The following is a 14,718-nucleotide window of genomic DNA, read 5'->3' as shown; positions in this document are numbered from 1 at the left end:
GAGGTTTATTAGCGGTATTGTCTGTCCGGTCCTCCTCTTTTTGTCCTAGTGTGGTGATGACTGGATCCTACAACAACTTCTTCCGAATGTTGGACCGCAGTCAGCGGCGGGACGTCACCCTGGAGGCTTCAGCGTGAGGCTGCAAGCCCAGGCAGGTCCTGAAGCCGCGAGGGTTTGCTGGCGGTGGCAAGCGAAAGAAGGATGAGATCAGCGTGGACAGCCTGGACTTCAACAAGAAGATCCTACACACCGCCTGGCACCGCAGGAAAATATCATCGCCGTGGCAACCACCAACAACCTCTACATCTTCCAGGAAAAAGTGAACTAAAACTGTCGTCATGGGAAAGAAAACCTCCGAACCTCTCTCTCTCTCTCTCTCTACGTGAAAATGAAAAAAAGACCTAGCAAAAATAATTTCTGTGACAGCCACCATCATCACATAACCAACCTTGGCCTACTCCAGGAGAGAATGAACTAGTCGAGCCAACTAGCGTCTGCCAATACTGAGTAAACTGGTTCAAACTGGTCTGGAGAAGAGCGCAACCTGGCCTCGGCCTTTGACACGCGCCTTGCTCTGGTGATGTTGTGCCAACCTGTGTCTGTACCCTCCATCCCTTTACCCACAAGTCTGAGCCCAGGGACGAAATGGGCAACAATCTGACAGATTTCAACCATGCGCTTTTTTTTTCCTTTTGTTTTTTGCCTTTGGTTTATTCAAGTTGTCTGTATAAAAACTAATTTGAACTCAATGTGGATGTGTCCCTGTGTCCTTTAATCCTTCATATGTATTTTTGTGCCATTGTAACAGTTTTAACCTTCTCAGAGAAACTGCCAAGTTGTTTAGTTTGTTTTAATTCTGTTTCAAGAATGTGTTTCTCTCTCTCTTTTTTTTTTTTTTTTTTTTTGGTTATTTTTAGATCACTGCTTATTACATTGTACTGTCCCGTTACACTCCATTAGAGGCTACAAAAAGGTTTCTCGCTGTTACTTTTCAGATATCCACACTCTCACTGTCACATCGGCCCAAGGTATGTGTAGTTTCTTTACAAAGAACCTTTCTCTAGGTATATAAACAGGTATGTGTAGTTTCTTTACAAAGAACCTTCGCCAAATACATCGTCTGCCATGGATAATACAGTGTTTTTATTTATTTTCATGGGTCCATGTGAATGGCGATTGTTTCATCTGACAAACTTTTTCGTTTTTATTACACAACTGCTGTGTAAAATAAATATAAAAAAATCGGTGTGTGTGTATATATATATATATATATATATATATATATATATATATATATATATATATATATATATATATATAATACTATCTTACTATGAATGGTCAGAATGACGACTTTACTAATGAAAACCATAATAACATTAACCTTATCTATTTTGTAAATTTATATTATTGATCTAATTGTGAACGAATCGTACATGCATAGCTTTCTGCCTTCATCCAGTCAGCAACCAATTTAGTGCTAGAATCAAGTGTATATTATTAAGTTTTTTTCGAAATGCCGTTTCACTCAAGTATACGTCAAAATATGGGAGAACAGTTGTTATCTGAACCATAGATGCACATAAATCTCGATGGCTAAAGTTTGCAATTTGCTACCAGTATCGGTGAAGGGGGAAATCACAATTGGGGTAGTGACTAGTATAATGGAAAAGTGCTAGTGACCAAAAAAAACATACTTCAAATGAAAAGTTACTAATGAAATTTAAAAAGATAGTGGTCATTACTGGATGACTTGCAGGTAATTATAAAAGTATCAGCAACAACAATAGATGCTAGTATGTTTTAAAAAATAAATTAATGGGGCTTACCATACGGCATTTTAGTATATTGACATAGACTGCGTTCATATACACGGTGCGATGTTATTATAAATAAGCAGCCTGAGTCCATTACGTAATGTAAGTATCTTTGTTACCAGATACGTGTCCATTTGCGTCATTTTAGCGCTGCAGGAAACCTGCGCTCCCATAACAGTTCTGAGGCCAGCCACTGAAAACAGTTATTAACGAATTTAAAAGCACCCCCTCCACAAAGCGTCCGATCCGTGATCAGGCTCCGTCATGCCTGAGCGTGCAGGTCCAAATGTGCGCGTCAGCGCGTGCGTGCGTGCGTGCGTGCGTGCATAGAGTGTGTTCGTGCGGCGCTAACAGACAGTCTTGTGCAAGCCGCCCTACACAGAGGCACGATGTCCGACGCTGCTGCTCCAGCAGACAACAACGGGGAGCCTGGGTTAAACGGTATGTACAGCCGGAGCACCTCGCTGTATTGCACTGACATCTATAAAATCTCTTAGATAAGCCTTTGACTTGTATGTTATTGGTGTTTTTTGATACTTTTAATTATTTTACTTCATGTAAAATGCTTGTTTTTTTGTTTTAGTTCCAGTCAACATTTTTGAGCTATAAGGAGGGCGGGGTTTGCTGTAATACTACTGCGTCATGTTTATTGACAAGCGTTCTGTCCAATGGCCGTTGAGGTTTTGTGTTGAGGCGGGTCTTAAAAAGCGATTGACTTGAATTTAAACCAATAGTGTGACTATACGTTTTCAGTAGGCTGGCCTAAGCCGATGTCAACAAGGCGAGAACTAGAGCAACTCGATAATGGAGATTGTGGATGCTTGAAACCCCATTTTTATTCGTGTAATAAATATGTAACACATACCAGTGTTTCTCCGGTGTGTTTATAAGAAGAGGCTCAAAGAAAAAAAAAATGTTTTTGTTCATATTTGTTTGACATGTAATGCATGACATGTGGCAGCAAATAAGGTCTTTGTGTGGACTGCGAGATTGCAAACAAACTGATTCAGAAAGTGGCCTCTGACACAATTTAACTTGTTAACTAATGCTTAATTGGCGTAGTAGACGAAAAACCACATGAAATGCATTTAAAAATAATTTGAAAGCGAAAAAAGTAGACAGACAATAGTTCATTATCATACAGTATGTGTGGATTTGCTAAAAACATTATTTGTCAGCCTGCTATTTAAAATCCATATCAGTTCATTCGTCGTTATATATACCGTTTTTGGATACAAATAGTGGGATTCCTAAAGATGCGCTAAAGTTACAGGAGACTAATCAGTCTTGTTGAAATTTCTGGTATGCTTTCTGAAATGCGAAGAGCAGACAGTTAAATCTCGCTGTCTAAATATTAAGACCACTGATTTTGGGCAGTGTACTTAAACTGGCATTCACTGTAAACAACCAATATTAATGTAAGCTGCGTGCGCACTGTGACCAAAGCTAGTTAAGCGTCACTAGTCCTCACAGCTGTTGACCCTAGTTCAGGACGCCAATTAATACATTCTACCATGGAAAAGGCTTGACTCATGAATATTAATTAGCAGTGAGCCAGTACGCCTTACTGATTGGCTGAAAGGCAGACATTGGAAAGCGAACGTTAGTAAGCTGGCCAATTACCTAATGGCGAAGACTCGCGTAATTAATTTAAATTAGGCTACGTGACCAAAATGTGCAGGGAAGTTAAAGCGGTCTCAGAAGAACATAATTAATATTCATGAGCTGCGCGTTCACCATAGTAGAATTCGTAATTCTATTTGTAGCGGCAGCGAATGTGGTCCGGGCTATGCCTACGTGTGGAAAGTGTCAGAAAGAAAGCCAGGAAATAGAATTGGGAGTGTGAGTTTAGGGCGGTGAGTCATGATATTTTGAGATCGTGAAGTAGCAGCGGTTTGCTTCATGTAAAGCAGGTAACTCTTGAGGAAGGCTGGTGGAAAATGCATGGAGATCTCGGCTCATGCAGAACATTTGATTTGCGTGTCTGATGTTCCTATCTTTCATTTCATATATTAAGAGGTGTCCTAAAGGCTTAACAGCAAAATAAATCAAATTAATTATCATTTCGCCTTCACGTTTAATTCTAAAAGGAAAAGAGCATGGAAAACGGCAAAATTATGGTTTTTAATGCTCAAGGATATCACAGTAGTAACGGATTACATGTAATCTGGATTACGTAATCAGATTCCAATATAATATATATATATATCTATATATAGGTATATATATATATATATATATATATATATATTATACAGAGCTGGGTAGTAACGGATTACATGTATCTGGATTACGTAATCAGATTCCCAAAACTCAAGTACTTGTAATTAGAGTAAACTACTTTTTTCAAATACTCGTAATCAGACTACAGTTACTTTTTTATGGATTACATGATTACATATTATTTACACAATGGTAAAAAGTCGTTCACAATTAAATGATTCGCCTAAGTTTCCTTTGTTTAACGTTTATATTTTTCCTATTAAACCTGCCGCTTATATACGTTCGTGATTTTTTGAGTTTTTCAGGCGGGGGTGGGTGGGGGGGGGGGGGGTGGTATGGGGTGTCAGAATCACGCTCAGAAGAAATCAGCAACAAGATAACGGAAAATGGAGGGGAACGCAGCCTTTTAAAAAAAATCGCTGGATGTACTGACATGATTTCATTTTTAAAGAAAGACAAGGGAAAAAAACGGATGTCACTGTTCAGTGTAAGCTCTGCCTACCAATGAACACCGCCTTTGCGAAACCGATATTTTTTGAAAACGGGTCCCAGAGTGGATAAATTTGAAAACACCGCCTTTGCGTTTTCGTGCAGACAGCAAATCTGTTTATTTTCTGAAACGATGACGTCATCAGCCCACGTCTTGCCTCCATTCAGACACCGCTATGTCACGTAACAGCAACAAAAACATGAACAAACACTGAAGGATTGTCTTTTTTATTAACTAACATTAACACAGATTAATAAATGTGTTGTTCCATGTTCGTTTGTATACTACGCGCAAGGTTTATGCGCATAGTCCAAGTCTTCTTCTTTTTCGTTTTTAGTGTAATTACAGCACCACATGCTGGTCTGCATGTATACTACATCATTTTGTGTTGGTTTTTGTGGTTTCGTGTGGACGCAGATATTTCTTGAGACGAGAAAAAAAAAAGATCGGATAGGGAAAGCTGTTTGAGATGAAAGATTTGACCCAGAAATGGTCTTTAATATATATATATATATATTAGCAGTGTTATTGTTGTGAGTTTCATGTTCTTTAATATTCATTTTTGTAATATTGTTTGTCTTTTCCTCATTGTTACCATGCACTTAAAATGTTTTGAGATGGATAGAAATGTCATTGCTGTGTGAGTTTAGTCCTTTTTCAAAATTCATGTTTGCAATGTAGCTATTGTTTGATGTTTTTCATTGATACAGTCATATACACTTCTAATGTTTTTAAGATTAAATATTTGACCTAGCAGTGATATTGCTGTGAATTTCATGTTTTTCAATATTGTTTTTTGTAATGTAGCTGTTTTCTAAATTTACGTAAATATCCTTTAAAATCATAAGATGTGATTTTGTTTTATTCAGTGTTACTCGCAAACACTGACAGCAAGGTACATTAGTGTTAGTATTTTGTAAGTATTAACTGTCCATACATTGCACTTGAAAAAGAAGCTATTATGGCCCTTGTTGGTGAAGTATTTTTTTTATTTTTGGAATATATTCTTTCTTTGTATCTGTCAAAATAGTACAAGATTAGGCTAATTCAGTATAGCCTATGTGATATCAAATTAGGGTTAGCACAAATGTAATCTAAATGTAATCCAAAAGTAATCAGATTACATTACCAAAAATGTGTAATCTAAGAGATTATATTACTGACTACAAATTTTGTCATGTAATCTGTAATCAGTAACTGATTACAATTCATAAGTAATCTACCCAGCTCTGTATATATATATATTTTTTATTATTATTATTACATTTTAACAAGTGCCTGTAAATTATTATTTTTTACAGGGTTATCAACTAAAGCAATAAACCATTTCTTTATTTGAAATATGCATTAACTAAAATGAAATTAGTTATTTCTCATTTTCGTTAAGATGAAATGCTAAAGTAGACTAAACCTAAAAACGTAAAAAAAAAGTAGATATTTTAAAAAAATGAAAAAAATGACAAAACCATACAACAAAATTGATAAAAAAAAATAAAAAGGTGATTTTATTTCCTCAATGAATTTTGTGGCCGTTGTGTTTTTCTCATTCACTAGATTTTGAAACTGTATCATCATCACCACAGCTCCATTAACTCATAAAACTTCCCACAGATGAGACTGACTTTTTTTGGCCAGTTTTCAATGCAGTGATTTGATGACCACAGCTTTCGCACGCACTAGTGCTAACTAGGGGAAGTGAAATAACATCTTAATGTTGGCCAAGTTCTTTTAGTGTAACAGATGGGCAAATGTGGGCTCAGCTTAACAGTCTTTGTTTGACCATTTGGATGCGTCTGGCTGTGTACTAGACATGATGAGTGCTAGCTGGAGGACGTGTGAAGAGACTTTGCCCACAGCCAAAGATCTAATACAACAAATCTCTCAAAACCAGTCAAGAACATGTCCGGTCTGACTGGGTCATATTTCTTCCATAAAATCAAAAGCAGGGACGAACTTTAGTGGCGATCTTGTTTTAATGAAAAGTTGATAATGTTCTGTATTTGTTCTGAATAAACAAATGTAGTTTGGTAATTAGCAGTTTAAGCATAAATCATGGCTTTTTAAATATAATGTCAATTGTCTACAATTACTTGTCTTGTATAATGTGTATGTGAGTGTGTGAAAGATAATAAAAATAAAAATAAAATATAAGAAATACTAAAAAATAGCAACATGTCCAGACTTAATTTTGTCCTTTTTTAAATATTTTATTTTATTAGTTTAAGATTAAATATGGCCTGTTTTAGTAAGTTTTCACCCAATAGCTTATTTGTCTACCAGAGCCACACGTTGATCACTCTGCAGCCGTGATGCTTTAGCGTTTCATAAACGAGCCTGTGTAATACTATCATCTGATATCTCTATATTCCCTGATGACAGCCAAAGTAATGTTCCACCGTTGGCCAGAATGTTCAGCTTGTCCGCCGCTACAGCAACACTGTTTGTGTCAGTGGATTGAGACAAAGGTCAGTCGTCTCTAGCAGCGCTAGAGGATGGGACAGAGACATGCATTGCTCATCCATACTGACAGGAAGATGTATCCGAGTAGAGTTAAAGCAGGCCCTTGTCACATGATCCATGTTTGCTCAACCCAAGGAAAGTCATGCTGACCTTCTTTGTCTTCCTCTTTTTGTTTTCCTGGAAGTGGCCCGCGAGGCATTTGGTTAATACTTAGCTCATCCTGGTTGGTCAGCAGCATGCGCTGGGGAACCAGAGCGTTGTGTTGAGCCGGTGGATTGACTGTGCGATAACACAGACGTTTGTGATGAGACAGCACGGCAGATGTGGGTGAAAGGGGAACATGGGAAGCTTAGTGCACATCCCCTGACTCGTGGATAAAAGGAGTCTGTGTGTTGTGTGTTGATCAGGCCATGCGTTCAGGAGGAGTGTGTCCCTGCTCAGACTCACGTAGAGCATGCGCAGTCGGGTCAGGTGTGACTCATGTATCAGTGAGCTTGTAAGGAGTCTGAGAGGGAGGCATTTACAGCCCGTTCACCACACAGTAAATAGAAGTTGAGCCAGACCACCAACGATTTTACAGTGAATCCCACTGTCTGCCACCGTCTGCCTCGGTTTGTCTCAGTGCCTTACTAAATTGTGGATATACACTGGATGCAGTATCATTACCAGGTCACTTTTCACCTCAAAATCAGATATATTAAAGAACATTAAGTCTACTTTAATGACTTTTTTGTTATTTATTTTTTTGCATAACAACATTGTTTCTTTTATTTTAAAGTATATTTCCCTATCAGGCTGTCTTTGCAAAAATCAACCTGACATTTTACTTTTGTAAATGATTACCTGTTTTATTAATTATTTTATTTACTTTTTTTTTTACTTTTTTTTTTACTGTATACTGTACCTTTAAAAATTCAATGCATGCCAATATTTTTAAATTTTTTTTAATGGAAGTCCAAGGAAGTTTTTGACAAAGGTTTGATCAAAAATACGGTAAGATCCAATAGTATAAAATATTGTTACAATTTAAAATAACTGTTTTCTATTTGAATATATTTTAAAATGTAATTTATTTCTGTGATGTCAAAGCTGAATTTTCAGCATCTTAGTGGCTTTATTTTTGAGTTAATTTTTTCCATCTTTTGATTTTGTGATGAAAAAAGAACCAAATAGTACGTTCTGTGTGATTTGGTCTATGCATATTTTTGCATAACTAAAAACATTTTTTGTTAAATATATATATATATATATATATATATATATATATATATATATATATATATATATATATAAAAATATATATATATATATATATATATATATATATATATAAATAAATAAAAAAATAGTAAAAATAGGAATTGTTTTTATTTTTTATAAGCTTTATTATTATAATTATTGTGATTGTTATGTGATATCTTTTTTAGGGTCATGGGTAGAGTTGGCGATGAACAGAAACGTCACATCTCTCTCTTCCTCCGCTGCCTCATTGCCGCCCCCTTTAGCCCAGATAGTAGAGGAGGATGATGGGATGGTGGGGGGCCTGGAACATGTTCCCTCATCATCTTCCATCCACAATGGAGACATGGAAAAAATCCTGCTAGATGCCCAGCACGAATCCAGCCGCAGTAACTCCTCATGCGGCAGGTAGACACCATATTTATGTTATATATATGCCACAAAACCCAAAAACCTTACTAACCCTCAAAACGTAACACATGCCAAGCATGTATGAGAAATGAGAGCAAATTAGAAAACATACAACATGAAAGGACACAAGACACAATTGTTATTTTTGGGTGAACTATCCCTTTAAGATGTTGTTTACATAGTCCACGTTTATATATAGTGAACAAAATTATAAACGCAACACTTTTATTTTTGCCCCCATTTTTCATGAGCTGAACTCAAAGTTCTAAAACTTTTTCTATGTACACAAAAGGCCTATTTCTCTCAAATATTGTTCACAAATCTGTCTAAATCTGTGAGCACTTCTCCTTTGTCGAGATAATCCATCCACCTCACAGGTGTGGCATATCAAGATGCTGATTAGACAGCATGATTATTGCACAGGTGTGCCTTAGGCTGGCCACAATAAAAGGCCACTCTAAAATGTGCAGTTTTTTCACACAGCACAATGCCACAGATGTCGCAAGTTTTGAGGAAGCATGCAATTGGCATGCTGACTGCAGGAATGTCCACCAGAGCTGTTGCACGTGAATTGAATGTTCAATTGAAATAGGCCTTTTGTGTACATAGAAAAAGTCTTAGATCTTTGAGTTAAGCTCATGAAAAATTGAGTGTTGCATTTATAATTTTGTTCAGTGTATATTGAGCTGAGAGGATAAGGCCATAAAAACCCTTATCTCACTCAAACTCAGTGAGTTTACAGTAGGAATACAGTGTTCCTCTCTCATATGTACACAGACTAATGTTCTCTCAAGCACTGTTCAAACAGAAATGAAAACTGCCGTTCTAAACCTGTATGAATGTCTTTGTGCTGGGGAACACAAAAGGAGATTTTTAGTAGAATATCCAAGCTGCTCTTTTCCATAAAATGAAAGCTGTTGGGACAAAAAATGGCAACAAATGATCATAAAATTACCTTCTTAAGTCATACAAATGTCATGTTAATGACAATTCTTAGCTTACTTCAAACTGCTGTGTCCCACAGCCCTCCTCGACCTCACAGTCCTCAGGATGAAGGCCAGATCATTTTCGATGTGTACATGAGGAGGGACAGTCAGGTACTTCCTCTTGAGAACATTGTGGATTTTCTAATTGATGGAATGTACTCTGGCTTATCTTCATTACCTGGCTGAGCTTGTGTTTGGGTGTGTGTCTGTGTCCACTCAGGAGGAAGTCATGGAGGAGATCAGAGATGAGGACATCTTAATGAGGATTCAGACTGGGTCGCAGACTGGTCAAGTAGACCCTGAGAATATTCCGCCTAAGTAAGCACTAGAGATTACTGTTAACTACTATTATAGTATATATTACTATATATTACTATACTATAGTATATAACTACTATTATAGTAGATATATTTTTATGTCTATTTTCATTATGTTTTGTTTGTTTTAGTTTTGTGACACACCTATGGTGTTTTTTTTTGTTGTTGTTGTTGTTTTTTTCTGGCTTAAAACAAAGTTTGCAGGCGGTAAGATGCTGTTGTGATGATTTATCTTTCTGACAGGGAGTTTCATTTCCGGCACCCGCGGCGTTCAGTGACTCTCAGCATGAGGAAGTCAGGAGCCATGAAGAAAGGAGGCATCTTCTCTGCTGAGTTCCTCAAAGTGTTTATCCCCTCGCTGCTTCTGTCCCACATCCTGGTCCTGGGTCTCGGGTAGACACTTCTTAAAACACAACCACACTTCACACATGTGTAGTTTATTCTGCCTTCAAGTGCTACATTTTAGGAGTACAAAAAGCAAACCGTGACAGTTAAGTAAATAACTTGTTTCCTACATCATGCCTTTAAAATGATTGTAAAACAGCATGTAAAATTAAAATAACTTGCAAAATTATTAATTATAATTCATTATAATTTAAATGATTTGTTATTTCTAAAAGAGAGAGAGAGAGATTTCTGCTCGCTGATCTTTTTTGTAGATTTTAAATTTATTATATGATATTATATATCATAGATCAGTGTTTCCACAGTGTTTTAAATCAACAGCTAGGCAATTCATGTATCTAGAATTCTGAATTTCCCAGTCGTACATACAAATTTGCTTGGTCATTCATGTACTCAAAATTTGTAAATACAGTATTTCTGACTCCACTTGAAAGGTATGTTACTTACTACAAACGGCCTCGAAAACGCACAATATCCATCTTTTTCCTGAGTACCCAATGAGCGCTGCCATGGATTCTAACTTCCATTTGGATGTTCCGGTTTCCATAGAAATCCTTGTTAAAATGGGATAAACAGATTGACAAAATTAATTAAACAGAAACGTTCTAAATATAACTAAATATAAAAATGTGTGCAATGTAAAGCATCTTTCTGCTATGAGGTGGATGAAACTTCTGCGTTCAGAAAAAAAGGTGGATATGGACAGCATACCATGCAATTTTGTCAAAGCTCACAACTAGTTTTTTCAGACTAGCTATGAAAACACAACTCTCATTCCCAGTGAAACAATAAATAAACTCAAAACTGTTGAAAAATCTGCTCTTGGAAATCTTTTGCTCCCTAACCCTAACCGTAGATTGCGAATCACAAAATCTTATTCTGCCGAATAATGGTAACAGTGTTCATATTACACCACCGAGACGATTCACACACCACTGATTAGTATGTATCTTAAAGGGAAAGTTCACAGTTCAAATGTAGTCATCATTTACTTACCCTCATATGGAAGCCTGTTTGCTCCACTGAATAAAAATAAAACAGGTTATTGCGACTTTTATCTCACAATTCGTCTTTTTTTCTCAGAATTGTGAGATATAAACTTCTGAGAAATAAACTCGCAATTGTGAGTTATAAAGTCAGAATTGAGACTTTATATCTCGCAACACTGCCTTTATAACCCACATAAAGTCAGAATCTCATAAAGTTAGAATTGCGAGATATAAAGTCGCAATTGCGAGAAAAAAAGTCGGAATTGCGAGGGAAAAGGTTTTGCAATTTTTAACTTTTTTTTTCTCAGAATTGTGAGATATAAACTCGCAACTGCAAGTTATAAAGTCCAATTTTGAGGGGAAAAAAGACTATGTTCCCAGAATCGTGACTTTATATCCCACAATTCTGACTTTATAACTCGCAATTGAGAGTTTATATCTCGCAATTGTGATTAAAAAATTCAGATTTGTGAGATAAAAATACGCAGTTACCTTTTTATTTTTTATTCAGTGGCGGAAAAGGGTTTCTATACCCTCATGTCGTTTTAAACCTGTATGAGTGAAAGAAACACATACAGGCTTAAAACGACATGAGGGTGAGTAAACAATGACTAAATTTGTATTTTTTGGGTGAACTATTCCTTGAACAACAGTGCAATATTTCACATATGAAGTGTTTGACTTTTGAATTCCTCTTTCTTTTGTCTTGTATCTCTAAAACAGGGTCTATATTGGGAAAAGACTGACAACTCCCCCTGCAAGCTCCATTTGAACACAGATCTGATCAAGTGCCTCAGGCATGACGCAGGTGGATTATGGAGAAGGTTGCAGTTTGTACGAAGAAGCCCCCTGCTGCCCCTTTCTACCCCTTTTAGTCGTTTCAGCAACATTTCTCCCTTTTTTAGTAATTCCTTTAATTAGCCTTTCCATTTTGGAAAGCGAAGTAATAAACTTCTCCTCATTTCAGGTCCTTTTCTTTCACGTTACCATTGTCTGTATCCCTTTTCCAGTTGTGAATGTTCTAACACCCCTTTAGTAGTACTATTACATTTTGGAAGTATTCGGAGTATTGCATGAAACCAAATGCACACATGCTAGCTCCACACTAGCTCGATTCAGCTAGGAGGCAAAAAACATCCCGTTTTGGTCCAATCAGATGACCCAAAAGGTGATAAAGAATCCCCCCTAGTTTTCCCCCCTTAAAATGGAATCAACCAAAATCTATAAATTATTGAAGTTATACGAGCATGCCTAAGCGCATTATTTATTTCTACAAATGCTACCAATTTAGTTTTTTTTTTTTATTGACTTCAAGGGCGGAACGCCAGGATGATGGACTTGGAAGTGTTTTGGGAAGGATAGGGCTCTCCGTAGACCCCAAACTCACTTGGTGAGGATGGAAAATTTAATAACTCGGACATTATATGTTTATGACTGAATCACATGCAATTTTATACCAAGGTTTGCATAATCTTTTACACAACCCTGACAGAGACAACACCTGTTACTCTTTTTTTTTTTTTTTTTTCATCTCATCTCAACATAGATAAAAAACAGTCTAATGGGGCTGACGGATCCCTGTATGAAAAAAAAAAAGTTATTGTTTTATCTGTTTCTCTGTGTTTGTTGTGTTGTTTTGTTAGTTTCCTTCACATACATATCAGGACCTAGTGATTTCTTACTAGGCATAGCCTACTTTGCAATACTGCACAGTTAACCATTAGCATTCAGAGCTGAGAGGATCTTGCTAACAAGGACACTGGCTTCAGTGTCAGACTTTCTGGAATTGTGTTGTACACACTCATACTTCTCATAAAATTACATTCTGTCATTATTTACTCAACTTCATGTTGTTGCAAACTTATATGATTTTCTTTTATCTGTGGTACTCAAAAGTAGAAGGTTTGAAGAATGTCCGTGCTGCTCTTTTCCATACAATGGAAGCTAATAGAGATAAACTGGAAAAGAGCAGCTTGGGTTTCTTTCAAAATATCTCCAAAAGGTTGAATAATGATGGATTTGAATTATTGCGTGAGATACTATTGAAACACACTTACACAGTAACAGTCACACACATTTAGTGAACACTAACACTCCAGCACCACAGGTGACTGTGCTATCCTGGACATGAACATCCATCTTTGAGAACAGGGTTTAATTTAGAGTGAATTATCCTCAAGTCTAGCTGTGTTTTTGTCTCTTTTAAGTGTGTTTTGGTTGTGTGAGCACATTTCCTTCGGTCTATCTGAGGATCCACTTCTCGAACACAGCTGCCAAAACCAACTGAGAACTCAACTCTTATGAACTTTGTGCCTCGTTTCCTTCATCATGTTTGATAAGGCGTCCTGTCATCATTTCCTGTCATCATGTGTGTGTTTTGTGCCACAAGCTCGTTCTTCTTGTTGTTTTGCACCATCTTGGTGAACATGAGTTTTGGAAGGTTTCTTATATGCTTTGGATTTTTTTTAAAGTCTTGAACAATCAAGGCAAACTAGAAGAGAAGGTACATGATAGTTAAAGGTTTAAGTTCTTTCTTTCTCACAAAGAAACCTCCTTTGTGGAGATACTTTCTTTAGACTTCAATGCGATGATTAAATTAATTGTAAGTTTACTGATTTGTCAGACCTTTTTTTCTTCCCCTGTTGGACAATGATAAAAGTTTTCAAATTAAAAATTTAAAGAACAATCTGCATTTATTTGTTTTGTTTTGTGTCCCGTTGTCACCAAACATTCTTTTCTCTGTCTGTGGACATTTCCCATCTGCTCAATTTTTATCAAATATATCTGTTCAAAATATATTCAGGAACCATGTTTTTAACACTGTTTATCAATAGAATTTTGTTAATTTTACCTAAAAAAAAAAAAATCTGTAGTGCAGCATTAGCAGTGTCATGTAATTATTATTATTATTTTTTGTCAATTTTATTTTAATAAAAATACACTTTTATTGTTTTAAGTCAAGCATCACTATGACTGTTGCTCAGTGTCAAAACCTTTTTTTTTTTGTAACAATTTATTTATAATGCATTGTAAAAGTAGTTTTAATGCATTAATTATGCCTTGTAATACACCTCATAATACATTATAATAATTGTATCCACATTACACTTATCAATTCATTGTTAAACTAAGAATTTTAAATTTGGTTATAATTACTTACAACAAGATCTAATGTATTACAAAGCACGTTATGAATAATTGTATACCTTTTAAAAACCCTTTATAACGCATTATACTTGAAGACTTTAAAGGTGACCTTTTTTACCAGTATATAAGCATCCAGCAATACTAGCAACCACTCAGAACACAGCATTAGCCCATATTTGATCTCCAGAGCTGGGAATGTCTGGGAATTCGACCTGGGGTCAGATCTTCTCCGG

At 36.3% G+C, this 14,718-nt stretch overlaps 3 protein-coding genes across 4 annotated transcripts in view; 1 reads left to right on the top strand and 2 right to left on the bottom strand.

The window, feature by feature from the left end:
- Positions 1-14,718, bottom strand: part of mmp13a (matrix metallopeptidase 13a) — a 102,890-nt gene that overhangs the window by 4,168 nt on the left and 84,004 nt on the right. The gene's annotated exons all lie outside the window — the stretch shown is intronic.
- The window catches only part of LOC109060466 (collagenase 3-like), a 98,571-nt gene that overhangs the window by 27,050 nt on the left and 56,803 nt on the right, over positions 1-14,718 (bottom strand). The window lies entirely within an intron of this gene.
- Positions 2,122-14,024, top strand: LOC122138746 (BCL2/adenovirus E1B 19 kDa protein-interacting protein 3-like). 2 transcript variants are annotated; one of them, XR_006155767.1, is made up of 6 exons: positions 2,122-2,258; positions 8,418-8,637; positions 9,665-9,737; positions 9,847-9,944; positions 10,188-10,434; positions 12,062-12,197. XR_006155767.1 is itself a non-coding variant. In XM_042733013.1 (6 exons), the coding sequence occupies exons 1-6, from the start codon at positions 2,207-2,209 to the stop codon at positions 12,108-12,110; spliced, it is 642 nt and encodes a 213-aa protein (XP_042588947.1). In that variant the 5' UTR covers positions 2,122-2,206; the 3' UTR covers positions 12,111-14,024. The 2 variants fall into 2 exon arrangements, 1 of the variants encoding a protein (XP_042588947.1); XM_042733013.1 differs by having other exon boundaries at positions 10,188-10,337; positions 12,062-14,024.

This window comes from Cyprinus carpio, chromosome B10 (assembly GCF_018340385.1).
Source record: "Cyprinus carpio isolate SPL01 chromosome B10, ASM1834038v1, whole genome shotgun sequence".
NCBI lineage: Eukaryota > Metazoa > Chordata > Actinopteri > Cypriniformes > Cyprinidae > Cyprinus > Cyprinus carpio.
This window is presented reverse-complemented; position numbering and strand designations above follow the sequence as displayed.

Bases quoted from the DNA above. Each gene is read 5' to 3' on its own strand.
- LOC122138746 (XM_042733013.1), top strand. From the start codon at position 2,207: ATGTCCGACGCTGCTGCTCCAGCAGACAACAACGGGGAGCCTGGGTTA. The intron at 8,638-9,664 runs GTAGACACCATA...TGTGTCCCACAG, and splicing joins AGTAACTCCTCATGCGGCAG to CCCTCCTCGACCTCACAGTC. The intron at 9,945-10,187 runs GTAAGCACTAGA...TCTTTCTGACAG, and splicing joins CCTGAGAATATTCCGCCTAA to GGAGTTTCATTTCCGGCACC.